Here is a 26,899-nt window from a genome sequence, read left to right on the forward strand (position 1 = left end):
TTACACCAAGATTCATGATAAGTCTTCAAACTTTCAGCTAGCAAAAGCTCCACTGAGTGTACATACATAACAGCTTGCAAGATCACATCTCCTACATAAACATTTAGATCTTCCTCATCAAGGATATGCAAATGGCCTGTAAGATACATAAAAGATAATAACTGAACTTCATGGGACATATCAGTACACCGGGCATCCCACGTGTCTTGCTGTTGAGCATCCATGAACAAATTCTAACTCTTTTCTTTCTTGTTTTCGTGAAGCTCCACTGACCACGACTCCTGAAGCTTCTTCACGATCTCCCATTTGATGATATCTAGAAATTTCTCAATGAATGCCAAATCTTCCATGGATGGTCATTCTCTCAGTTTCTACTCTTCAGTTTGTTCCCAAACAATTTGCCACCAAGATGCAAGTTTTTGCTGCTTCAACAGGAAGAGGTAATAGCCCACTACATAGAGCCTGCATCATGATGGTAATATGCTTCTGCCATTGTGGAATGAACTTCTTGTGGAAAGTGACTTTGGTAATGAGAATCTCCCACTCTTCAGTGGAAGAAGGAACTTTGCAAACATTCATTGAATTCTTTTCTTCTTGGCAATGCCATTTCTTTCATTTTCAGTCTCTTCTGATGCTTGTTGATAGCAGTGCTTCCCCGGCTGTGCATCAAAAACATGGAACCCCAAGAGAGACACGAAGGAAAAGGAGTTTCTACTGCAAGAAAATCTATATTGTAACATCAACAAGCTTTTGTTTCATTCTTTAGAGCATCACAACAAGGAAAATAACACCACTAGCAAGAAATCTTCACACAGCATCATATAAACAATTCTCCTACGGCTTTATCTTCAAAAAATTCATTATTCTCTTCATATTCTTCATAGAATTTATCAACCAACAAAGAGAACACAAAAGAAATACCACTTTAAATGGAAAAATATAACATAGTATTTATCTTTATTGTCTTCATAGTTTTCTTTTACAGTCTCTCATAGAAAGATACATTGTTTTGCATAGAATTGGCTATCTCTGACTGTCTCTTTCTCTCTCAATCAATAGTACATCATCTCCTCACTACAATACTAGATAATCACTCATAATAATCATTCTTTGGTCGTGGATACCCTTTCCAAAAGGTGTGTCTGATATGAAAGGTCACCAGAGCCACTACAATGACTCTTCATAGCTCATCATCGTCACTTCACTCCAGTCTTCTCTTGAGTCTTCAACAGCTACTTCTTTAACTTCTTCAAGCTCTTTTGAACTTACATTCACCACTTTTCAAGGCTAGAAAACTTTCCCAAAGTCTCACATACATTTTACAGAACACTAACAGAAGCATACAGAACATAACAAAAACAAAGTAGGAACAGAGACTCAAACAGAAGGTTATAGAAGGTCAACAGAAGGCATTATAACCATATAACTCATACTAAAATCATTCCAAACTATCAAAAATCATTCAATGTGTGAGAGAGGACAGGATCGAAGCTCAGCATGGAGAACCAGTAGACAGTGTGAGAGTGAAGCACGACAACTGAAAGACTGTAAATTGGAAGTACAAGGTACAACCCTTAAAGCTTAGGATTGTAGGGGGTGTTTACACCTGAACACAGTAAGTATCCGTAAGTGTGTGTTATAAGCACATACGAAATAATACCATAAGTTTGGGGGAAAAAACCTCTCCTACCGAGAGTAAAAAGTGCCCCAATGTCCTCTTGATCATTGACACTCCTATGTGAGCGTAGGCATGAGTGAGGCGTGAGTGAAATACCCAACAAACCCCCCTGGAGTGAAGAGTGATCAAGAGTACAAGGATCATCACCACCAAAGAAGATCAAATTTAAAGCATTGCGAAATGCTTCAAATTTGTCACGAGGAAGAGCCTCGGTGAAGATGTCTGTCATATTACTGGTGGTAGGACAATAGATAAGGCTGATATCACCTGCATGTAGCCTCTCTCTGACAAAGTGATAATGTATCTCAATGTGTTTCGTGCGTGCATGAAATATAGGGTTCTGTGCCACTGCAATGGCACTCTGACCGTCGGTGAACAAAGGAGTAGGCTCCGTAACAGATACATCCAGATCAGCTAGCAAGCGTCTAATTCATATGCATTCAACCGTGGTAGTGAAAGCTGCCTTGTATTCAGCTTTACATGACGATGTGGCAACAGTGGAGTGTTTCTTGCTAAGCCAAGATATGCAAGATGAGCCAAGAAAGAAACAATTGCCACTAGTGGAGTGACGTGAATCATAATCACTAGCCAAATCAAGATTACTGTAAGCATGTAATTGTAGCGGTCCCCCCTTGGCATAAAGCAATCTAAGAGATCTAGTACCTTGCAAGGAATGGAAGACATGCTTAACAACTTGCCAATGTGACATGCGTGGTTGATGCATATATCTGCTCAAGGTTGAGACTGCAAACTGTATGTCTGGCCTAGTGTTGCATAAGTAAATAAGACATCCAACTGCTGGAGCATATGTGTGAATATCAAACAAATCATCGTCATCATGTTATGACAGTTTAAGTCCAGGTTCCATTGGTGTACAAATTGACTTGCAATCCTGTAAGCCAAACTTCTCAAGAAGTTTACTAATGTATCTTGAGTGTGATAACCCAATACCTCTAGCATTATATATGAACTGAATGCCCAAGTAATAATGCAAAGACCCCAAGTTTGACATGTCAAAAGTTTGCTGCAAATTTTGTTTAAATGCTGAAATCTGATCAGCATGTGTCCCTGTAAGCAAGAGATCATCAACATAAAGACAAATGATTAGCATGGATCCCCCTTTTTTACATACGTAAAGGGTAGATTCAGATGAGCTGTTTATGAACCCTTGGCTAAGCAAGAAAGTATCTATCTTTGCATACCAAGCTCTAGGAGCTTGTTTTAAACCATATAAAGCTTTTTTCAGCTTGCAGACCAAGTGTTCCAAGTCCTCAACTGCAACACCAATGGGCTGCTGTACATACACTTCCTCATGAAGTTCCCCATGTAAAAATGCAGTTTTAATATCCAACTGATGCACAATCCATCCATAATGAGCAGCCAAAGCAACCATAGATATGATGGTCGTCATGCGGGAAGTAGGAGCAAATGTCTCCTCATAGTCAACGCCTTTCTTCTGTGCATAGCCTTTAGCTACAAGCCTTGCTTTGTATTTGTCAATGGATCCATTTGCATTTCGTTTCAGCTTGTAGACCCATTTTGTTCCAATGGCTTTCTTCCCAAATGGCAAAGACCGATTCTTAGTGATAGAATCCGATTCAGCTTGCATTGCCGCCATCCAATGCACACTTTGTTGTGCATCCTCAGAATATTCAGGCTCCTCATCATCAAGGGTGCTTGCTGCCATAACGAACTCCATGGTATGTGCAGTATCATGCATACGAGCTTGCCTTCTAGTACGACCCGCCATGGATGCATCCAGATAACTATCTTTCATAGTCTGTAAATACTATCTAAGCATTTGTCTTGCCTCTTGACTGTGCATAAGTTGTTACTGAATTTCAGTTTCAGCACTTTGCTGCATATTCAAATCAGCCAATGGCTGATTATCTGCATTTTCCAAAGGAGCAGCTGGCTGAACATTGAGTTCACTTGCTGAAACTCCAACTGAATCACCAAATGTAATACATCACGGGCAGCCTGATATGTGTCTAAACCAGCCAGGGACAATTCCGATTTTTCATCAAATAGTACATCCCTACTGACAAACACCTTTTTAGAAACATGATCATAGAGTCTGTAGCCTTTGCTCTCATTGTTATATCTCACAAAAATGCTTTTAACAACCTTGTTGTTCAACTTTTTCTTGAGTACCTTTGGAATATGTGCATATGCAAGGCATCCAAAGGTACGAAAGTGTCCAATAGAAGGTTTCTGGCTGTTCCAAGGCTCAAAAGGTGTAATTTTCTTCAAAACTTTGGTGGGGCATCTGTTCAAAACATGGCAAGTATACATGAAAGCTTCCATCCAAAAATTGTGAGGCAAGCTCTTTGCCTTTAGCATACATTTGGCCATCTCCATGAGTGACTGATTCTTTCTCTCTACAACCCCATTCTACTATGGAGTATAAGCAGTAGTGTACTGATGGACAATGCCCTTTTGCTTCAAAAAGGAATTCAGCATAGAGGATATGTATTTTCCCCCTTGGTCATAACGGAGAGTCTTAATTTTACAACCAGACTGGTTTTCAACAAGTGCAATAAAGGTCAAGAATGCATCATACACTTCTGACTTTTTAACCAAAGAGTAGACCCAGCAAAATCGAGTAAAGTCATCAATAAAAGTCACAAAATAGGAACATCCTCCCAATGACTTTGTCTGCATAGGCCCACATACATCTGAATGTACTAACTGCAAACTAGTTGTTGCTCTAAAAGCAATATCACGGGAAAATGAAAAACGATGCATTTTTCCCAAAATACATCCTTCGCACAAGTGCTCAGGAGGTCTCTCCAGTAGAGGTAATCCATCTAGCATCTGCGTACGCTGTAAGAGCATTAAGCTGCCAAAGTTCACATGCCCCATCCTAGCATGCCATAACTTTGCCTGTATCATAGCAGGAGTAAGAGTGGATGTCAAATATGCTGATTGATCAACTGAAAGAGCATCCAACTCATATAACCCATGACATAAAGTACATGTCAAGACCAAAGTTATGTGTTCTTTGTCTCTCACCATGCATCTATCATAATCGAATGTGACCTGCAATCTACAACGCGCCAAAGAAGAGATAGAGAGCAAATTCTTCTTTATGCCTGGCACAAATAAAGCATCCTATAGGCGGAGAATAGAGCCATCAATGGCTGTGAGCACAATCTCCCCAATACCTCGAACAGGGTATGATGCATTGTTGGCGCACTGTACAGACTTGCCAACTGGAGCTGCACTAATAGAAGCAAGTAAATCTCTGCGAGATGCAATATGCCTAGAAGCACCATTGTAAAAAAACCAAGTGCTTGAATCCTCAGTAGAGTTGAATGCTCGATTTGCCCAAGAGGTGTCATAACTGCATGTGTAAAAACAATAGTCCTTGTCTGCAACAAAGGATGCGGACTCAATAGCGGTGGAAGGAGTATCAAAAATAGACATTCGTGACTCCTTTTTCTTCTCTTTGGCAATGCGCCTTCTGCACTCAGTGATGTAGTGGCTTGGCTTCTTGCAAAAATGGCATTTGGCCTGTATGACTTTTGCATAGAAGATCCTTCATATTTATTGCTTGAGATCCTTCATAACCTTTTGAAGGTTGGAAATTTGTGTCTATAATTTATCTATACTAGTTGTTAGGGTAGAGGCCATTGCAAAATAAAATCATAAAATATGAAATGCATAGATAGTATATGAAAATGATATATACAATTACACATTTTGAAATGTCCTAGAGATTTACTTATCACATTATCAAAGAAAATATTATTACTTATGCTTTATAAAATACATATAAACTCTAAAAGATAATCTTTACTTTCATACATATCATTATTACCCTTGGTTTTGAGCGGTGCTTGGCTTAATAATTTTGGCTTGCATATCCCCTTGTTTTTTGTTTGTCTGTGATGTGCCAGAAGTCCCAGAACTCTGCAGAGCATTCTTCACTTGGCTGCCTTTGCCCTTCTGTTTAGCCATAAAAGCTTGCTAAGAGGCTATAGCATCCATACCACTATTTCTTCTTGTTTGCTCCTCCTCTAAAAGCAAACTTACTAACTGAAGAAAAGTGATTGGTTACGCGGCAATACTCGTGGTGAGGTTTAAGGCCGTATGAAAAGCTAAGTACAAAGGAGGTAATGGGTTCAAAGTGGTAGATATCATCTGTGCATTCGAATAATACTCATCAACATTCATGAGTTGTTCTCGCAAGTCCTAAATTTTTTTCAAGTGATCCTGAATAGAATCACCTTCATCCTTTCAATGTCTCTAGCTCTTTCTTTAAGAAAGAGATGCGAGTTTCATTCTTGCCTGCAAACATTTGCTCCAAAGTTAGCCAAGCTTCTCTTGGAGAAGCTGTTGAATGAATGTGGGGGATGATTGATCGCTGAACTGCCAATGCAATCAGCGACAAAGCTTGTGCATCTCATGTATCCCATGCTTTTTGAGCTGCTGTTCTTTGTGGGAGTGGTTGAAGTGGAGTCGGTTGAGGTTTCCATTGTGCACGTTCTCTTGGAGGAGTAGCTGGAGCCACAACTCTAGGTCGAGCTTATTCTCCACTAACATAATCCCAAAGATTTTTGGCCACAAGTACATTTTTCATCATGAAGGACCAAAGTGAATAGTTATTTCCATCCAGTTTGTCTTCTTTGGATAGGTGAAGACATCTCCTTCTTGATTTGCCATGATTATCAATTACCAAGAAAAAGCAAAAGAGCAATGTCGAAGCAGGACTACACTGGAAATCTAAAAATTTCTAGAAATTGCAGGAAATAACTTTCTGCAATTAGTGTACAGAGGTGCACTCTGTCAAAATTGTCTGTTATGCACACAGTCCAATGTGCAATCAGTGTTCAGCAACACTGTACCAGCAAAATCCCCAAAATTTCTTGCCTCGGATTTGTCAAACAATCTTTCAGTGACTGTAACTGCAATGCGTATGCCAATGTTCCTAGAAAACATAAAAGCCCCAAATTTTTTTTAATGGATGTGTCTAGAAATTGCATTCAATGTGTCCCAGACACGTTTCTGAATGCAATGCTTGTGGCGTAGGAACCCTTGCTTCCAGAAATTGCAGCTAGAATTAAAAAAAAAAAAACAAAAAAAACGTCTACCATAGAAATCACATGTTGTCTGGCGGGTTGACTTGCGCTTCGGACGGGCTGTTTGCACTGTCGTGGCGAGGTAGTTTGACAAGCAGCCGTGTTAGGCAGGTGACGTGGGGACCGTCGGGCGAGCTGGACGTTTTCGAACTAGAACAGTGCAGCACGCAGGGGTGGGCGCTGGTCCAGGCGGGCATAGGTGGGCGTGGTGACTGCTCGTTAATCAGGGGTGTGACGTTTGGCGGGTGGCGCAGAGGCTGTGTCTAATGGGCGTCGCTGGAGATGTTTGCCACAGATAAGCTACGAAGGCGGACAGCACTAGCGAGTTGGCAAGCAGGGTGCTGTGAGACTGACGGGCTGTGTTGTCAAGATGTGGCCACAGTGGCCCGTACAACAGATTGGCGTGGCAAGCTGAGCTGAACAGAGTGAATGCTTTGATATCAAATGCGAGAGAGGACAGGATCAAAGCTCAACACAGAAACGCACATACGAAATAATACCATAAGTTTGGGGGAAAAAACCTCTCCTACTGAGAGTAAAAAGTGCCCCAGTGTCCTACTGATCACCAACACTCCTATTTGAGCGTAGGCGTAAGTGAGGCGTGAGCGAAATACCCAACACAATGAGCTTTCAAAAGACCTCAACCTCCATCAATCATTAATCCATGCTTCATACAGAAGAAAAGAAAAAGAAAACAAAATCTAAACAGAAGCTATCAGAACCTCAACATAACCAAACACAACCTATCAAAATGTCAACAGATCATCATAAAACATGATATCTCAACTCAAAAACACCATGAACTTATCAAAACCATTTCATCATATCCAAAACACTCTCAAACCACTTCTAAACCAATCAATCACCATACAGAATGAACCATTCAGCCCAGAAAACAACAAAAATTAGCCCAAAAAATCATAGCACTTCAACAGTCAACAATTTTTCATCTCATTTTGTTGGAAGTATATTTATTCATCACAGTGCCGCTATTGTTGTGTTTCTTCTATGTTCTCTCATAAGTAGATGAAGTGACTTGGCTAGGAAAGCCCAACCCTCTTAATGAAGATTGTTTCTAGGATTATCACAATGTTTCAATAATGAGGCGTTAAACTTGAGTTCGCATGTAAGGTGGATGATGCAAGTTTGGAGTCTAAACCTAAGCTATTGAAAGCATGTAGAAGAGAATCTAAGTGATCATATGAAGAGCAAGGGACGAGACGAAATTAAGAATGATTAGCATCGACAATATGCTCATATGAAAGAGAAGTTAGTGTAACAAGAAACTTGATGAAGTGACTTGGCTAGAAAACCCCAACCCTCTTAACAGAAGATTGTTTCTAGGATTATCACAATGTTTCAATAATGAGGCGTTTAACTTGAGTTCGCATGTAAGGTGGATGATGCAAGTTTGGAGTCTAATTTTAAGCTATTGAAAGCATGTAGAAGAGAATTTAAGTGATCATATGAAGAGAGAGGGATGAGACGAGATTAAGAATGATTAGTATAGACAATATGCTCATATGAAAGAGAAGTTAGTGTATCAAGAAACTTGAAGATGCACTTCTGCCCTAGATCCTTCTCTATTGACATATTGATATTGGTATTGGTGATTTACAACCAGATCCTTCAGAATAGGAGCAAGAGAGAGGGGTTTTGGCTTATGCAAATCAAATGGATTGTACATCCCTGACACCGGTAGCTAAGGTGAAGAAAATTGTTTGCTAATCATCCCAAATGTGATTGATGCACAGATCTTGTCGAAGGATATAGTGAAGAGGAAGGAGTGTGGTCAGGCTATCTTATATGTGACTGATTTGTGAACTCCACATCTGACATCTTCTCAACATTTGGCAAGCTTGAGAAGACACCATTGGTTTCAAAGAAAGAGGTGTCTCAGCCATTGTGAATGGGTCAATGTAGCTTGTGTCACTCATGCAAACCAAGCCTTCATGATAGCCATAAGATACTATTTAGAGGAGCATTGGAATTTGGCTCTGATACCATGTGAAGTTATGGTAGGGACAGGGTTTGCACAGAGAGAACACATAATGTAGGAACATGACTAAAACACAATAACTCATACAAAATTGAAAACTGCAAAAGGGAGAGAAGTAGATTATGATGAATGAATGAATATTGTAAATGGATGAGTGAAGAAGATGATACATGCATAGATGCTCAAGAAGCGGAGATGTCTTGCAACCACCAACTCTCATAGGAGTGGACTGAGGGAGAGTACCGGATATTGACATCCTCCTTGTACCAACTGCAAGTTGAGGAATCCCACCAAATCTGAAATAGATGGAGTGACTGCAGTTGAGGGTGATATCACACAGCAGGTGAGGGCCAGTCAGTGAAGAAAATTACCGAAAATCTGATGTAAAAGATGCTGAGACCAATCAGAATGAGCTAAAACAGCAAAACAAAGGTCAAAGAATGACATACTCTGCAGTTGAAGTAGCCCAGTAGCAAAACATGGCAGTATTGTGCCACGTGGAAGCTGGAAATAAGGTCACTTGCTGATGGAGGATCAAATAGGAGCAGCTGATCATGATGAGCTGGAACAACAAAACACAGGTCAAGAGAGTGGCATACTCTGCGGTCAAATTAGGCTAGTTGCAAAATGCAGCAGTATTGTGCCATGTGGAAATCAAGTTGCCTGTTGATGGAGGGTCAAATTGGAGCACAGCTGATCGGGTTGCCAACTGTGGAGAGATGACTGGAAGGCCTCTGGATAGGCATCAGCTGCAATCGTTGATAGGCTGGCTGCAAAAATGCAGCTGTAGAAGCGACGTGCAGGCTGGCATCAGCTGGAAGAGGTCAACAGAAGGGCTGACAACAGCCTTTGGAGTTGGTGGTGCTGGCTGGTACCAAGTGCAGCACCTTTGGATATTGCAGATGGGGGTAGATGATGATGGAAGCGATTGTGGGCTCAAAGGGTTGAAAGTGGTATGCACACCAAGTCCCTTTTATAGAAGATGTTGGAGGTAGAAAATTGTCTAGATTGTCATATGTTGGGTGCGGAGCTTGCATGTGTGTGACCAGTAGGCTTTGGTAGATGGAACTCCATGAAGGTGAGAAATGAAATGATATATTAATGTCTGCAAGAGTGTAAACGCCCCGAACAACGTAGTATGCTTAACAATTATGATATTCACTTGTTTTCGAGATTTAATATAAAAGAGAATGAACACTTAAAGCTGAAAATGAAAATTACTCACAAAATTACAGCCATGAAAATGTAAAAGTAATGGAGACAAGATTGAGGGTTGAAGATGGGCAAAAACCCCCCCGTCGAAGAAATGTATCTGCTCAACCCAAGTCCCTTAGGGAAGGGCTCAGTTACAATCAACCTGAGAGTGAGGAGAAGTAATTCTCACTCTCACAAGATCATGCAAAGATGTACAAACATACATGCATTATCTATTATGCAATGATAAGAACTGATTTCTTTACAGTATGAGAGAAGAAAGAGGGGAAATCGGCCTTTCTTCATCATTGATCAGCAGTACATGGATAGGGCTTGCTTCTTGTTGCCAAAATGGAAGAAAGAGCTCGAGAAGGAGGTGCTATAATGAATTTACAGGCTTGCTGTCCTGTAAAACAGCAGTGATAGAAGAGGGAATATGGAGGAAATTGATAATGGAGAAGTGGGGGATGATGATGGGGATGGATGGGTCCAGTTTTTGGCTATCTGTGGGTGCTGTACATGAGTTTACAACAAAGAAAACTGATGCTGAATGAAGAAAAACGAGCTCTTATTTATAGGAGAGGGAAGAGCTAGTACAAAAGGAGAAAGTGGAGTAGTACAAGACAAGTGTCCAGCCACATGTCATGAGATGTGACAAGTGGTGGGACACTTGGAAACTTGTGTGACAAGTGTCTTGACACTTGTCTCTTCTCTATGGCCTTCCTTTTTGGGCTGAATACTGTCAAGAATAGAAACAACCAAATTTAGTAAGCACAGTCAGAGTACAGAATTTACTATTTTTAGAATGACATCCCTATTTTTTAGGACTAGCATTTTTAGGCTAATTCGAGGCTCCTAAAATTTAGGGACCCCCCAATATGGATGTCATATGAAAGCTTTTTCCGTGTACATCACAAAAACAGTATCAGAATCTTCATGTGACTTTCCTATGCAAAGAAATGTGCATTTCAAGCTTTCAGTCCACACATGCACATTGTACAAGCATTTCATGATCATGCCATCTTGTTGATTGTAGCTGTCTGTTCTGGCGGATCTAGCCCACACTTCAAGGCATTAATCCTTTCTGTGTGCGAGTCTAACCCTGATATGAGTGAGTTTTGGTCACAGGCGCCCAATCGGACCATACAGGTGGAAGTGTGAACTATCTTTTCTCTAACCCACCGCGTGGGTCCACCATAACCTGTGACCACTCATTAGTGGCCAGCTCCAATGTACTTTTCTTTATATCTAATTAGTGCAAGGGAAACAAATTTAATAAATCATTATATAGACAAATTAATGAAAAAGGATACAAATTCTGTTTCTATAGAGTTGTGACAAAGAGGCTGAAATGACCTCTGAGACCATGAGTTACAATCAATTGTATGATGATACAAGTGTTTGAAAAGAACAGTAAATGTAAATGAACAGTAGAAGAAAGCTAGAAGCTGTAAGTAAAAAAGAGAACTCTAGCTGAATTAAAAATGGTGGTAGATGTGTGCCAGTGCCTATGTGATAGAGACGAAACTTAGTGCTAATCTGAGGAACTAGAACCTTGTACTCTGGCTAATTTTGATTTGGAGCTGAAATTCTTCTTTAATCTTTGGTAACTTTCAAACTGGCAAGTATGACTGTAACGTCATCTAAAGTATCCTCCTGTGAAAGAACCTTCTCCCATGACAATACAATGTTCATGTGTGGAACTAAAATCTTGTGACTTTTGGAATGTTTTAACCAAGCAATACATCTTTCATATCATCCAAGAAATTGGCTAAGAAAATCTGAACATAATCAGAAGAAAAATCCTCTAACATGAGACCAATGCATGTGATCTCGATAACAAACTTCTTTTGTTTTTGTTTTATCTTTTTTAGTTCTTGGATTTAAAGCAGTTGATGGCTTTTTGAGAAATACATAAATTTGCCTTGATAAATGAAAATGGATGCCTGCAATGTATCGTATGCCAACACTGATTGCATGTAACTCGACTTCTTTTGTTTATGTTTTATCTAATTTTTAGTTCTTGGATTAAACTAGCTGATGGCTTTTTGAAAAATACATAGTTTGCCTTGATAATTGAAAATGGCTGCCTGCAACATATTTGTATGCCAGCACTGATTGCATGTAACTTGCACGACTGCTTGTCAATCACTAGTAATATGACTTGCACAATGTTTGCCTCCTTGCTTCTCATTGTGTTGTCACTCGTCACTTATAAACCATGCTGGTTATCCTGTTTATGTGCATGTGCCTGCGATGTTGGGTCACCAATTTTTGAATCTGGGTAATATTGTGCATATTCCATGTGTAGGGAAACCCTCTACTAGTCCTGTTGAAGACGTGCTAGAAATAGAGCCATATTAATCCCTTGATAATCTGTGTAGGGAAACCCTCTATTAATCCTGTTGAAGAGATGTGCTAGAAATAGAGCCATATTAGTAGAGATATTAGAGAGATTCTCCCCTTGAATCCCTTGATGATCTGTAGAATTCCTAATAGATTTCTGTAGCATGCTCGAGGTGAATAGTCTTAAAGTGGTAGGGCTTGGATTAAGTTTTTGGAAAATGGAAAGGGGGTTTTGGTGGGGGGGTTGTGGGGGTGGTGTTAATTGGGGTTGATCTAGGATCTGGTGGGGTCAGGTGATCATGGCTTACAAATGCTGGAGGTGAATAGTGTCAACGTGGTGGGTCTGGGATTAGTTTTTGGCAACGGAAAAGGGAAAGGTTTTTTTGTGGGGGGGGGGGGAGTTCATCGGGGTTGATGTAGGATCTGGTAGAGGGACTCTACAGAAGTGTGCCAGATGGTGTAATTGATGACGGGTCAGGGGATCATCGCTTACAAATGCACCTTGAAGCCTCCTACCAGTTGATGTTCAAGAATAGCTGATATAATTCCTATTGCACGCTTTCTCTCTGTCATGTCTCATGACTACTTTGGAGCTTGGAGCACATATTGGGAGCTCACTTGCAAATCATTACATGGATTGGGGCAATGAATTGAAGGATCCCAACCTTGGAGGCTCATTGGCAATGACATGGATGGATACCTTGAGGGCAGTGATTGAGCTTCTATAAACTATACGGATAGATAGGGTAGCTAGACAAAGCTTCCATGTCCCAAGAGTGCTTGTATGGGAGGACTGACATCTCTTCAGTAGATGATGTCTACTTCCATTTATCAACAAAAAGTTAGGGCTAGGGTTCTGTAGAACTGCTTAAAATAGAAACCTTAGATGTGTGACTACTCCAAAACTAAAAGGCCTTTTGGGAATAGGTAAGGGTCACAATGTTGCTATTGCCTTTTGGTTGTTTGGAATTTAGATATGCCTCACCTATCATACCCTTGTGTACTACTGAATGTCTTGCTTCATCTCAGGCCAAAAGAAGTGTTGAGACCACTTCTCAAGGATGGGACCTTAACCTCAATACCCCATGGCTGGTGCAATGTGCCTCTTTTGTCTCTTGTAGTGAGTGATTACCTGTTAAGGAAAGCAAAGGAGAAGAAGATGATGAAGGCCATGACATGGATGGCAAAGAGAGGAAAGGTGTGGGTTTAAATAGGGCCTGCTGGACAGTCCAGCCACCACACTGGTTGACTTTCCACGAGTTGAGTTGCTGCCAGTTTGACTGCAGCTACTAAGTCTGACCAATCGCTGCCACTTTGACCCATCCAACCAGTTCAACCTGCCCAACCGGTTTGACTTATTGGCTTCTGTAGTGATCATGTGGCATGCCCATCCATTAAAGTGGTCAATGCATGCTTAAACGTGAGCTTGGACTTCACTGAGATATAATCCCTTGACATAGGAAGTACCCAAGTGTATTACATAAGATGGCTTAGGAGATGATTCGATTTGGCCCTACACCCAAGCTCATTATCAAGGAGGGCATATATGGCCATTTTCAAGCTTAATCTCAAGGAGGGCATGCATGGCCTGAGGACCATGCTTAATCCTAGAGATTGACATTCTTGGACCTAGGATCAAACTCAATCCTAGAGATAATTAGGAAGGCATGTATGACCAAGCTCATTATCAAGGAGTGGATGCAAGCCTTCTAGGGAGGATTAGATGGAAATGATGCTGTGTGATATCACCATTGCTTGTTAACTCACGTACTGTGCCTGAAAGTTCTTAGTATTTCTCCATGGAAGAACTGAGTGAATCAATATCTGACCTCACATACTGTGCCTGAAAGTTCTTAGTATTTCTCCATGGAAGAACTGAGTGAGTGACAGTTGCTCAAATTGAAAGTAAGTTCTTGAGGTTCATGTAAGAGTTCTGTGTCTGGCAGCTTGCAGGACCTTGTGGACTCTGCAGTTCCAGATTCTGTGCTTGCTTCTTTCAAAGAAACTGTGCTGAACGTTCCTGGAGTAAAGGTGTGCTTTTGCTAGCATATTTGATAACAAGGTTTAGCCTCTGCTTGCTTTGCATCAGTATATATTATAATCATATTTTTGTTCAAACCTTGGTTGAAGAAATGGGGCATTGTAGGCTGTAGATTGTGTAAAAGTGCCTTTTTGGTTTCAGGGATGTGACGAAATGAGGGGGAGACGGGCTGGATCTTCAATACACCTTGATGTGCATATTAAGGTATAGCTAATGTATGTGATTGCACAATGAAATTAGAAATTGCAAGGTATATCATATGGACGTCAGTACATAGTTATATTATATATATCTGCTTGCACGATACATATTGCTAATTGTAAGATGAAAAGATACATAGTTGAATAAAATTGAAGTTTCATCATGTTAAACCTTTAAATCCAAGCTTGTCATGTCTCGCAATGTTTCATGCAATAATATTTTCACTATGTCATGGTATACCAAATCAGACCTTAAATGAATGTGTGCCATTGAAAGTAAAATAAGGTATGCCACTGATATTGACAATCTGCGACTTTTAAAAAAGGTGATAGGAGCCTGATCAATTCCTTATAAATTTGCTTTTGCTACTGCTAGAAGCAACTAATAGGAATTGTGGGAGGTTATAAGCACTACTACTTCACTAGTTACCTGGAACAAGCATGATCAGCCTTTTGCAGGCCTATTGCCACTGCAACAAGCCTGCTCTGTACGAGGATGTACACCAAGGGCACAGAAGCAAGCTGTATGGCTACACATGGCAGGAGCCATGTTTGAGTAACTTCTGAACCTGGAGAACTGGCTTTCCGAACATGCAAAACACAGGGAGTAGTGTACGCTAGTTGCTGAAGAAGAATGTGAAATATAGTTACTAGGAACAGTATTAGCACATTGTAAAGGAAGTATCCACAGGCCAGTTTATTGGGCAGTAAAGGAAAACATGTTTGCACACAGCCAGCTTGAGGCATGTGAGCACTCGTTCACTGTTTGGCAGGAAATCAATGTTGATCTATGCTTTGCTAGTTGTATAAAATTTTGTTCGTCAAGCTGCCCATCTCTTAGTAGAAGGGAAACTTGAGCACAAACAATGCAGAATACAAGAGAAAATGTAAGAGTGAAACATGAGAACTACCCAGGCATGCGAACACTAGTTCACTGTTTGGGAGGAAATCAATGTTGATCTATGCTTTGCTAGTTGTATAAAATTTTGTTTGTGAAGCTAACTATGGCAGGAGGTTCTTGACGCAGGTTTCTTGTGCAGAAGAGTGCTTGCTTTTCTGGATTTCACACATGATGCTCAGATGTACACAATACAGGCCCCAAAGGGCCGGTATCATGCTGGAGACTGTGATGAAGGGGGTGCCCTCTGTGTGGAGGATATTCCAGACACCTCTGAGACCGAGTAAACAGTTGGTCTGGCGGGTTGTAATGCCACTATGTATGATGAACTGGAAAAGGTGCTAGATTCCCATGTGTGAATAAAGGCGTCTCACCTTTACATCTTGCGCTCAGTGTCGCCCTATAGCGTCTTCCATCTCCCATGGATTATATGGATAATCTCTGCCTAGATGCTAGAGGGAGTCTCACAGTAGGCATGTCTTGCAAATTGGTGGCATGATCGCATCCTATGGTGCAAATGAATGAAGCAATAATGCTAGTAGTCATCTTCCATCTATGGCACCATTGCTGAGTCCATGGGAATCAAATGCTAGTCAACAATGAGAATGAGTCCTTGAAAATCCTTGCGTCCATGTGTTAGATCTTTGTCTGTGACCCAAGCTATTGCCCGTGAGGTCACTACCCTAGTTCTAGCTATACCATGGAAAACCATGCCAAGGGCTCCTCTCCAAATTGCTTGAGCCAAGTCAATCCCAAAGGCAATATCTTTCAATGTGTTGTGGCTCTTCACATCTCACACAAGCTATAGGAAACATGCATGTTAGATATGCTCAATGCCTCACCCTTGGAAGGTGCCACCAGTGATCGATGGTGGTGAAAATTGTAAGGCCCCCATTATGAGGAGAAGCCGTGTGTGAGCTCAATTGGTTGGGTCTTGACTTGTACGTCGGATGAGGTCTATGTGATTGGATGGCAAAAAGGTGACCTTTGTGGATCTAAACTTTGGGTTAGATAGAGTAAAGCACATAGCTACTTGAGATACATTGTATCGAGTTGTGGGTGTGGGAGTTATTAAGGATCTCTATTTTGGGCTGTGAAAGCGGCCCTTGGTTGGGGGGTTTGGGGGGGGGCCAATGATCCCCTTGATGGTGGTCTAGGGCCCCTTGGCCCAATGATAAAGGGAATATTTCCTCGTTGACTCGCAAAGGTTCATAATATGGTAGATCAGACATGCCAACTTGATTGCCTTTGCAGGCTATCAAAGGGAGACTCCTTTATGACTGTGATTATCTATCTTTATCTATCTTTTATGTAGTCAGTACTCTTCTAGCTAGCCTTAAGCTCTTAACCTATCATCTAACCAGATCGCCATTAAGTTTCACAGTGGAAGCACACAGGCGGATATAGCTATCTTTGTATTAGTTTGTTTTGAACTACATAATTATTTGTTCTTCTCTTATTTGCTATGTACTCTAATCCTTGCTTAGATTTTGTATGTTGTGCTGTGTAATTTTAACATGCCATAGTTAAAGTCATGTGCCAATTGCTAAACTTCTATGGTACTAACCATCGGAATATTGAAATCCATGGCATGGTCTCTCATCCCTTTGCACTTAAGAGATTTGTTCACTAAGGATGTCCCTTGGTATTGCTGGTATTTTCAGTCATTACCGACTACTTCTGCATGAAATTGTTTGGCTAGTTTAGAGAGGGTTTTTTTTTGCGGATGACAATTCCAGTATGGTGCGAGTGGACCCAAAGGATATGGAAGCACTATTAGGAGTATTTCAAGAATTCTCTGACCTTTCAAGCTCAGGCTAAGCTATATGAAGAAGGGGATGCTGTGCAAGATCATTAGGAAAGGGGAGATTATCCAATACCTAGGCTGTCCCATTGGAATTGGACGAGATGCCGTGCAAGATCATCACTAAAGGGAAATTATCCAATACCCGGGGCGCCCCATTCGAATTGGAATCACCCAAAACAATGATTTCAATGGTTCAAGGAGAAGATTGTCGCAAAGACCTAGAAGTAGAAGGATAAAGACTACTCTTTGGGGGGTAGACTTATGATTCTTGTCGTGTTGCTAATATCTCTTATTGTTTTGGTGCATTTAGGTTTGATTTGAGCTGAGCTAGCTGAAACAAATTAGAGAAAGTACTTAAGATTTACCTATGGTTCCATGAAGACTCTCATCAATGGCACCCTATTGAGTGGAACTTAGTTTTAGCACCAAAGGAGGTTGCACTTGGCTTGAAGGGACTTAGTCTTAGTAAGTAATCTTGGGTTTATGCTTGCCTACTCTATTTTTGCTTTAAAATGTCATTAGAATAGGCTTCCTCTAACATAAAGTATCCTTGTAAAACAAATGAAGTTCTTGCATAAGGCCGAATTGAATATGCACTTTTCCTTGGCTTATGTGTTATTAAAATCAAGAGCTTCATGGATTGAAGACTAATAAACTAGTTTTAGCATTGGGTTTTCTTGTGCACAAGACCAATAATCAATATTGCGATGATGAAATAAATGCTAAGTTCAAAAGCCATGATGAAATAATGAATATCATTGTGATGAAAAGGCCATGATGAAATAATGAATGTTGCCATGATCAAATAAGTGCTGCTTGTCATTACATCAACTTCAAAAGTACTTACCGATTGTTATATCCTTGGGCATGCCGCATTTGAATGGGTGCTAATAGCATTGGTCATAGTGGTTGTGAAGTGATTTAGTGTGAATGCACTAAAGTCACTTCGAGATTAGGACATCAGAGTCCTATTCATGGGACTCAAGGCCCTATTGTGCATGCCATCGTGTGATCACCACTCTTCGGCTCTTGACCATTGGTTGATGCGTTCGTACACTAGGATAGTGTGGGTTAGTGGTATGGGATGTTAGTTATTAGGATGTGGTTGTGACTAGCTTCGAGGCTTGGGGGTGAGCCCATTTGGCTCTATGGTTGGGAGGCAAGTCTAATGTCGAATCCCTTTATTTATATTCATGGATAAAGCTTGTGTCATGTCTTGTTGTGCAAGTTGGATCCTAGGTGGGTATTTCATTGGTATCAAAGCATCAACTTGCTACCTGGCGCAAGATTCAATGAGGTTTTTGCTTACGGAACTGTGATGGTTCATACTTGACAGGCATGCGTTTATGTTGTTTAGGGTGGTATGGGACACTTTTAGTGAGAAGGGTGTGTAGGGGGGCATGTGTTGCGGGTTGTGGATATGACAATGTATATTTCTTTTCCGGTACTCGTATTTGGACTTTGTATTGAGGAGATGCTTGTGTACAAGGGTTCAATGGTATTGGTGATTGGAGTTTGGGGAATTGCCACTCTTGGGCTACAGTAGATCATCATTGGTAGCTGAACTCTTGTAGACCATATAGACATCATTGTTTTTGTCTTGATAGTGACATTTAAGTTTAATGTGATCATTAGAATAAATGATTATGCCACATTTAATATTTATTGTTATGTTGACAATAAATGTTAGTATGAATATTTATAGTGGTATTGAGAGAGGAGAAACCTTGTTGAAGAGAGAGAAAATATCTGTTGGAGAGAGAGAGAGAGAGAGAGAGAGAGAGAGAGAGAGAGAGAGAGAGAGATATGAGGGGATGAGAGGATCGAGGTGCAGCTGAGAGTGCAGTAGATAGTGTGAGAGTGAGGGAGACAGAGTGAAGCACGACACCCAATTGAATAGATTGAAAGAGTGTTGAATGAAAGTACAAAGTATAACCCTTAAACCTTAGGGTTGTAGGGGGTGTTTACACCCGAACACGATAAGTGCTCATAAGTGTGTAACATAAGCACATAAGCACATACGAAAATAAGACTATAAGTATGGGGGAAAAAACCTCTCCTACCGAGAGTAAAAAGTGCCCCAGTGTCCTATTGATCACCGACACTCCCATATGAGCGTAGGCGTAAGTGAGGCGTGAGTCAAATACCCAACAAACCCCCCTGGAGTGAAGAACGATCAAGAGTACAAGGATCATCCGCCACCAAAGGATATCAAATTTAAAGCATCGCGAAATGCTTCAAATTTGTCACAAGGAAGAGCTTTGGTGAAGATGTTTGCCACATTACTGGTGGTAGGACAATAGACAAGGCTGATATCACCTGCATGTAGTCTCTCTCTGACGAAGTGATAATGGATCTCAATGTGTTTCGTGCGGGCATGAAACACTGGATTTCGTGCCACTGCAATGGCACTCTAACTGTCAGTGAACAAAGGAGTAGGCTTCGTAACAGACACATCCAGATTAGCTAGCAAGCGTCTAAGCCATACGCATTTAACTGTGGTAGTGAAAGCTGCCTTGTATTCAGCTTCACATGACGATGTGGTAACAATGGATTGTTTCTTGCTAAGCCAAGAAATGCAAGAAGAGCCAAGAAAGAAACAATTGACACTAGTGGAGTGACGTGTATCATAATCACCAGCCCAATCAGAATCACTGTATGCATGTAACTGCAGTGGTCCCCCCTTGGCATAAAGCAACCCAAGAGATCGAGTACCCTGCAAGTAACGAAAAACACGCTTGACAGCTTGCCAATGTGACATACGTGGCTGATGCATATACTCGCTCAAAGCTGAAACTGCAAACTGTATATCCGGCCTAGTGTTGCGTAGGTAGATAAGACATCCAACTGCAGGAGCATATGTATGTATATCAAACAAATCACTGTCATCATGTAATGACAGTTTCAGTCCAGGTTCCATGGGGGTACAGACTGGCTTGCAATCCTATAAGCCAAACTTCTCAAGAAGCTGCCCAATATACCTTGACTGTGATAGCCCAATACCTTGAGCATCATGTATGAACTGGATGCCCAAGTAGTAATGCAAAACTCCCAAGTCAGACATGTCAAAAGTTTGCTGCAAATTTTGTTTGAATGCTGAAATCTGATCAGCATGTGTTCCAGTGAGTAAAAGGTCATCAACATAAAGACATAAAATCAGCATAGATCCCCCTTCTTTACATACGTAAAGGGTAGACTCAGATGAGCTGTTTAGAAACCCCTGACCAAGCAAGAAAGCATCTATCTTTTCATACCAAGCTCTAGGAGCTTGTTTTAAACCATATAGTGCCTTTTTGAGCTTGCATACCAAATGTTCTGAGCCTTCAACTGCAAAACCAATGGGCTGCTGTACATAAACTTCCTCTTGAAGTTCCCCATGTAAAAATGCAGTCTTGATATCTAGCTGATGGACTGTCCAACCATAATGTGCAGCCAAAGCAATCATAGACCTGATGGTCGTCATACGGGAAGTAGGAGCAAATGTCTCCTCATAATCAATGCCCTTTTTCTGTGCGTAGCCTTTAGCTACCAGCGGTGCCTTGTATTTATCAATGGATCCATCTGCTTTTCTTTTCAATTTGTAGACCCATTTTGTTCCAATGGCTTTCTTCCCAAATGGCAAGGACACCAAATCCCAAGTTTGATTCTTAGTAATAGAATCTAATTCAGCTTGCATGGCTGCCATCCAATGCACACTGTGTTGTGCATCCTCATAACATTGAGGCTCTTCATTATCAAAAGTACTTGCTGCCATAATAAACTCCATAGTATGTGCTGAATCATGCAAACGAGTTTGCCTTCTAGTACGACCAGCCATGGGTGCATCCAAAGGACTATCTTGCATAGTCTGCAAATACCATCTAGGTAGCTGTCTAGCATCCTGGCTGTGTGCAAGCTCTTGCTGAATTTCTGTTTCAGCATGATGCTGAATATTCTGATCAGCCAATGGCTGAATTTCTGCACTTTCAATAGAAGCAGCTGGCTGAACATTAGGTTCATTTTGTGAACCTCCAGCTGAATCACCAAAAGTAATGGGCAGTAGCCCTTCAAAAACATCACGGGCAGCCTGATATGTGTCCAAACCAGCCAAGGATAATTCTGATTTTTCATCAAAAACAACATCCCTGTTGACAAAAACCTTCTTCGTAACGGGATGATAGAGTTTGTAGCCTTTGCTCTCATTGCTATATCCCATAAAAATGCACTTAACAGCCTTGTTGTCCAATTTTCTACTAAGTACCTGTGGAATATGGGCATAGGCAAGACACCCAAAGGTACGAAAGTGACCAATAGAATGTTTACGGTTGTTCCAAGCCTCAAATGGTGTGATGGTCTTCAAGGCTTTGGTAGGGCATCTGTTCAAAATATGGCAAGCACACATGACTGCTTCCATCCAAAAACTATGAGGCAAGCTCTTTGTCTTCAGCATATATCTGGCCATCTCCATGAGTGACCGATTCTTCCTCTCTGCTATCCCATTCTGCTGTGGAGTATAGGCAGTAGTGTACTGATGGACTATGCCTTTCTGCTTCAAAAAAGAATTCAGCATAGAGGACATGTATTCCCCCCCTCGGTCCGAATGGAGAGTCTTAATTTTGCATCTAGATTGATTTTCAACAAGTGCACTGAAAGCCAAAAATGCATCATACACTTCTGACTTCTTTTTCAAATAGTAGACCCAGCAAAAACGTGTAAAGTCATCAATGAATGTCACAAAATAGTAACAACCACCCAATGACATTGTTTGCATAGGCCCACAAACATCTGAATGCACCAAGTGCAATCTGGTTGTTGCTCTGAAAGCAACATCACGGGGAAATGAGAAACGATGCATTTTTCCCAAAATGCATCCCTCGTATAAGTGCTCAGGAGGTCTCTCCAAGAGAGGTAAGCTATCCAGCATCTGAGTACGCTGCAAAAGCATCAAGCTGCCAAAGTTTACATGCCCCAAACGAGCATGCCATAACTCCGCCTGTATCATAGCAGGAGTAAGAGTGGATGTCAAGTATGCGGACTGATCTACTGAGAGAGCATCCAACTCATATAAACCATGACACAAAGATCCTGTCAAGACCAAAGTCATGCGTTCTTTATCTCTAACCATGCAACGGTCATCATCAAATGTGACTTGCAAACCACAACGTGCCAAAGAAGAAATAGATAGCAAATTTTTCTTGATTCTAGGCACAAACAAAGCATCCTGTAGGCGGAGAATAGAGCCATCAATGGCTGTGAGCTGAATCTCCCCAATACCATGAACAGGGGATGATGCATTATTGGCACACTGTACAGATTTCCCAACAGGAGGTGCACTAACTGAAGCAAACAAATCTCTACGAGATGTAATATGCCTAGAAACACCACTGTCAAAGAATCAAGTGTTAGCATCTTTTGTAGAGCTAAGTGCTCTATCAACCCAAGAGATGTCATAACTGCAAGTGTAAAAACAATAGTCCTTGTCTACAACAAAGGAGGCGGACTTACTAGCAGTGGAAGGAGTAGTAGAAACAGACATTCCTGACTCCTTCTTCTCTTTGGCAATGCGCTTCCTGCACTCAGTGATATAGTGGCATGGCTTCTTACAATAATGACATTTTCCTTTTTTATTTTGTGTGCCTCCTTGTGTCTGATTCTGTGATGTGCCAGAAGTACCAGAACTCTGTGGAGCATTTTTTACCTTGCTGTTTTTGCCTTTCTGTCGTGCCACAAAAGCCTGCTTAGAGACTATAGCATCCACACCAGTATTTTTCCTTGTTTGCTCCTCCTCTAGAAGCAAACTAACCAGCTGAATAAAAGTGAGGGGGTGCTCGGGAATCCTCATGGTGAGGTTCAAGGCAGTATGAAAAGACAAGTACGAAGGAGGTAAGGAATTCAAGGTTGTGGATATCAACTGCGCATCCGAAAAGTACTCATCTACATTCATGAGCTGCTCCTGCAAGTCCTGAATCTTATTCAAGTGATCCTGCATAGAATCACCCTCATTCATTTTCAAAGTCTCTAACTCTTTCTTCAAGAAAGAGATTCGAGTCTCATTATTTCCTGCAAACATATGCTCCAAAGTCAACCATGCATCTCGTGAAGAAGATGCTGAACGAATGTGAGGGATGATGGACTGCTGAACTGCCAAAGCAATCAATGACAAAGCCTGTGCATCTCGTGTATCCCAAGCTTTTTGAGCTGTAGTTCTTGGAGGAAGTGGCTGAGGTGGAGTGGGCTGAGGTCCCCGTTGTCCATGTGCCCCTTGAGGAGGAGGAGTAACGGGAGCTACAACTCCCAGTCTAGTTTCCTCTCCACTGACATAATCCCATAAATTCTTAGCCACTAATACATTCTTCATCATGAATGACCATAGCGAATAATTGTTTCCATCCAATCTGTCTTCCTTGGATACATAGGTAAATACATCACCTCCCTGATTTGCCATGATGACAAATTTCCAAAGACAAATGAGCAATGTCAAAGTAGTAAGGGCTGGAAATCTGCAAATTTCCAGAAATTTCAGCAAGCACACTTCTACAATTAATGTGCAAGGGTGTACTCTATCAAGAACTGTCTTTAATGCACGCTTCCCAAGGTGCAAACAGTGCTCAACAACACTGTAGTGTCAAAATCCCCAAAATTTCTACCAAAATTTCTGTCAAAAATACCCCAGAATGTGCATTTAATGTGTCTCTGTCAGACACAAGTACGTGTCCCAATGCAGAAAACTGATCCTGCTGTGTCTCTGTCACAGACACAGGCACGTGTCCCAATGCAGAAAACTGATCCTGCTGTTGCACGAACTCCTGTGTTTGAAATAAAAAATGCAAAATGTTACCTCTGCAGAATGATTGCAGCTGACTGACGACGAGCATGGATCCCGAGGCAATGTCTGCGCACAGGAACAGGCTGGCGAACCTGGTGGCGGGCTGCTGCAGATTCAGGAGGTGGCGCCTGCAGGACAGGTGGCTCGTGCAGGCCAGTGGCGCGCGCAGGCACGACTGGCGCGCGCTGGGCAGATGGTGCGCTGTGCACAGGTGGTACGCTGGGTAGATGAGGCGGCTCCTGGACTGGAGACGTCTACAGGTGGCGCGCTGGGCAGAGGAGGCGGCGCCCAGGACTGGCGGCGTCTGCAGGTGGCTGCAGCTGCAACTGGCGGGTGGAGATAGATGGCACGCTGGCGGCTGGAGCTGACGGCGCCTACAAGGTGGCGCGTGCAGGCAGAACAGGGCAGATACAGATGGCTCGGGTGCAGTCGGGACTGCACACTGCAGACAGGAGCTCAGCTCAGAGCTGAGCTTTGATACCAAATGTGAGGGGATGAGAGGATCGAGGTGCAGCTGAGAGTGTAGTAGAGAGTGCGAGAGTGAGGGAGACAGAGTGAAGTACGACACCCAATTGAATAGACTGAAAGAGTGTTGAATGAAAGTACAAAGTACAACCCTTGAACCTTAGGGTTGTAGGGGGTGTTCTCACCCGAACACGGTAAGTGCTCATAAGTGTGTAACATAAGCACATAAGCACATACGAAAATAAAACTATAAGTCTGGGGGAAAAAACCTCTCCTACCGAGAGTAAAAAGTGCCCCAGTGTCCTACTGATCACCGACACTCCCATATGAGCGTAGGCATAAGTGAGGCGTGAGTCAAATACCCAAAGAGAGAGAGAGAGAGAGAGAGAGAGAGAGAGAGAGAGAGAGAGAGAGAGAGAGAATAGTTGGCTTGTCTCTTCCCTCTGGTACCCAACTTGTGGGTCAATCTTTGGCAGATGATCCTTTTATGTTCCTCAAGGTTGATCGTACTAATGTTAATAAGGCAATGGTGGCGTGGAATATTTTTGCTTTGGCATTGGGTCTTCATATTAATACTTAGAAATCTACTCTAATTTCTTGTACGGAGAATGATCTACAAGCCTTAGGATGGCATGGCATTGTGATCTCAAAGGGAAATATAACTAGACACTTGGGATATCCTATTGGTGTGGAGGTAGCTCCCTATGCCTTGCTGGATTGGATGGGCTCCCGGATTAATGATAGGTTCATGTACTGGAAATCTCAAGGCTGGCCTCTACATGTCAGACTTAAAGTTGCTCAATGTATTATGATCAGTATGATTTCATTTTTTCTGCCACTGCTTCCTTGGACTAAGAAATCCTTTTTGGAATTGGTTTAGCCTATCATATTTATGTTGTGGAAAAAGAAAGGTAATCGTTTGGGACAGGTATGGATTTCATGGCAGCATGTGACTACTCCGAAAAGGATGGGGGGTGCAGCTTTGTTGGATATCAACATGCATATGGTTGCTTTGAGGCTAACCTTTTTGCAGGCCCTATGTGTACAGAGTCATCCTTGGTCAGATATTGCTAAATTTTTCATAGAAAAGATTGGCATATCTCATGGTAGCATGGTTATTCATGCTTCCTGGTGGCACGTGCTTAATTCCACGAGGCCTATTAAGGTCTCCCAATCTTTTCTCCTTTCTCATTTGATTGTATTCTGATAAGAGATGCTACGTTTTGCAATCATAAGGAGGAGAATTCGCTGCAAGCAGAAGTACTGGCTTTCTCCAGGTTGTTGGATTGGCCGGATAAAGATCTGCTAAGAGACAAGTTTAATTGGATGGCTGGTTTGGGGTTACAGACAGTCCTTGATGGTGTTATTCCTGGGCAGTCTCGTCTTTATTCTTTCAAGTGTATACATACGTCAGTACTTCTGGATGCCTCGTGGATATAGTGACATTTGGTCATCCATACAAGATAGACTTCAGAGGTTCTCTCCTTTGCTAGCGCTACAGCCATTGTACCCTTGGCGTGATTGGATGTTTGTGCTTCTTGATGATTTTGAGAAGACATAAGCTAATCAAATATATCATCAGATGGTGGAGGCCAAGAAATGGGTCACTGGGAATGTTAATAAATTATGGCATATTTGAGATAGCAAAAAGAAATGGTAGGAAAGATTTATTCAGTTGTGGAAGTCTAAGGTTCCGTATTAGGGTAAAGTGTTCATGTGGAGGCTACTTATTGGGGGTCTTCCAACTGGGGATGTGCTGTGTGCCCGAAAGATTTTTGCTGGTCATTGTGTATTTTGCACTACATGTGATGAGACACTGCTTCATCTCTTTGTCTCTTGCCGTGTTGCTCGGCAGATTTGGAGTTTCATTTCCCATGTGTGGTCCTTGGCGACTCAGCACCAGATACTTGCTCGCTCGTGGGTTATGGGAAACATGTCCTCAGTGTCTTCTTTGCATTGAGATTATTCTTGCCTTTTCCAATTCCTTCGATGGACAGCCCTGTGGCATATTTGGCGTACTCGGAACGCCTTTATTTTTGATTCGGTTTCAGGCATCCATGGTCATGTGGCTCGTGTTCGTGGTTTAGTGCTATGGCAGATCTCTTCTATGATGTTAGCTAACCTAGTTCTTCCTGATATCGCTACTCCCTGAATGGCTATTGTTCGCTCTACTCTTGCTGTCCTTTTTGTGTAATCTCTTTCTATTGCTCATGTAGAAGTTTGCTCTGACAGCCTAATGGCTTCATTATTGTTGTTTCCTTAGCGTTTGGTTGGCCTGAAGGCCTGATGTAAATATTTCCCAACATTAATATACACTTATTCACGCGAGAGAGAGAGAGAGAGAGAGAGAGAGAGAGAGAGAGAGAGAGAGAGAGAGATCAC

General features: G+C 41.7%; 1 protein-coding gene across 3 annotated transcripts in view; it reads left to right on the top strand.

Annotated features, from left to right (window-relative positions):
* Positions 1-26,899, top strand: part of LOC148029348 (Cation efflux family protein) — a 146,686-nt gene that overhangs the window by 14,468 nt on the left and 105,319 nt on the right. For all 3 annotated transcript variants that reach the window (XR_015692412.1, XM_087688126.1, XM_087688127.1), the window contains 2 exons: positions 14,248-14,332; positions 14,484-14,546. Coding sequence is in view for 2 of the 3 variants with exons in the window: in XM_087688126.1 (XP_087544252.1) it covers positions 14,248-14,332; positions 14,484-14,546 (148 nt within the window). In the remaining variant the exon portion in view is untranslated. The remainder of the gene's footprint in view (positions 1-14,247; positions 14,333-14,483; positions 14,547-26,899) is intronic.

This window comes from Lygodium microphyllum, chromosome 11, assembly GCF_053477565.2.
Source record: "Lygodium microphyllum isolate KBCC chromosome 11, Lygodium_microphyllum_v1.1.10, whole genome shotgun sequence".
Classification (NCBI taxonomy): Eukaryota; Viridiplantae; Streptophyta; class Polypodiopsida; order Schizaeales; family Lygodiaceae; genus Lygodium; species Lygodium microphyllum.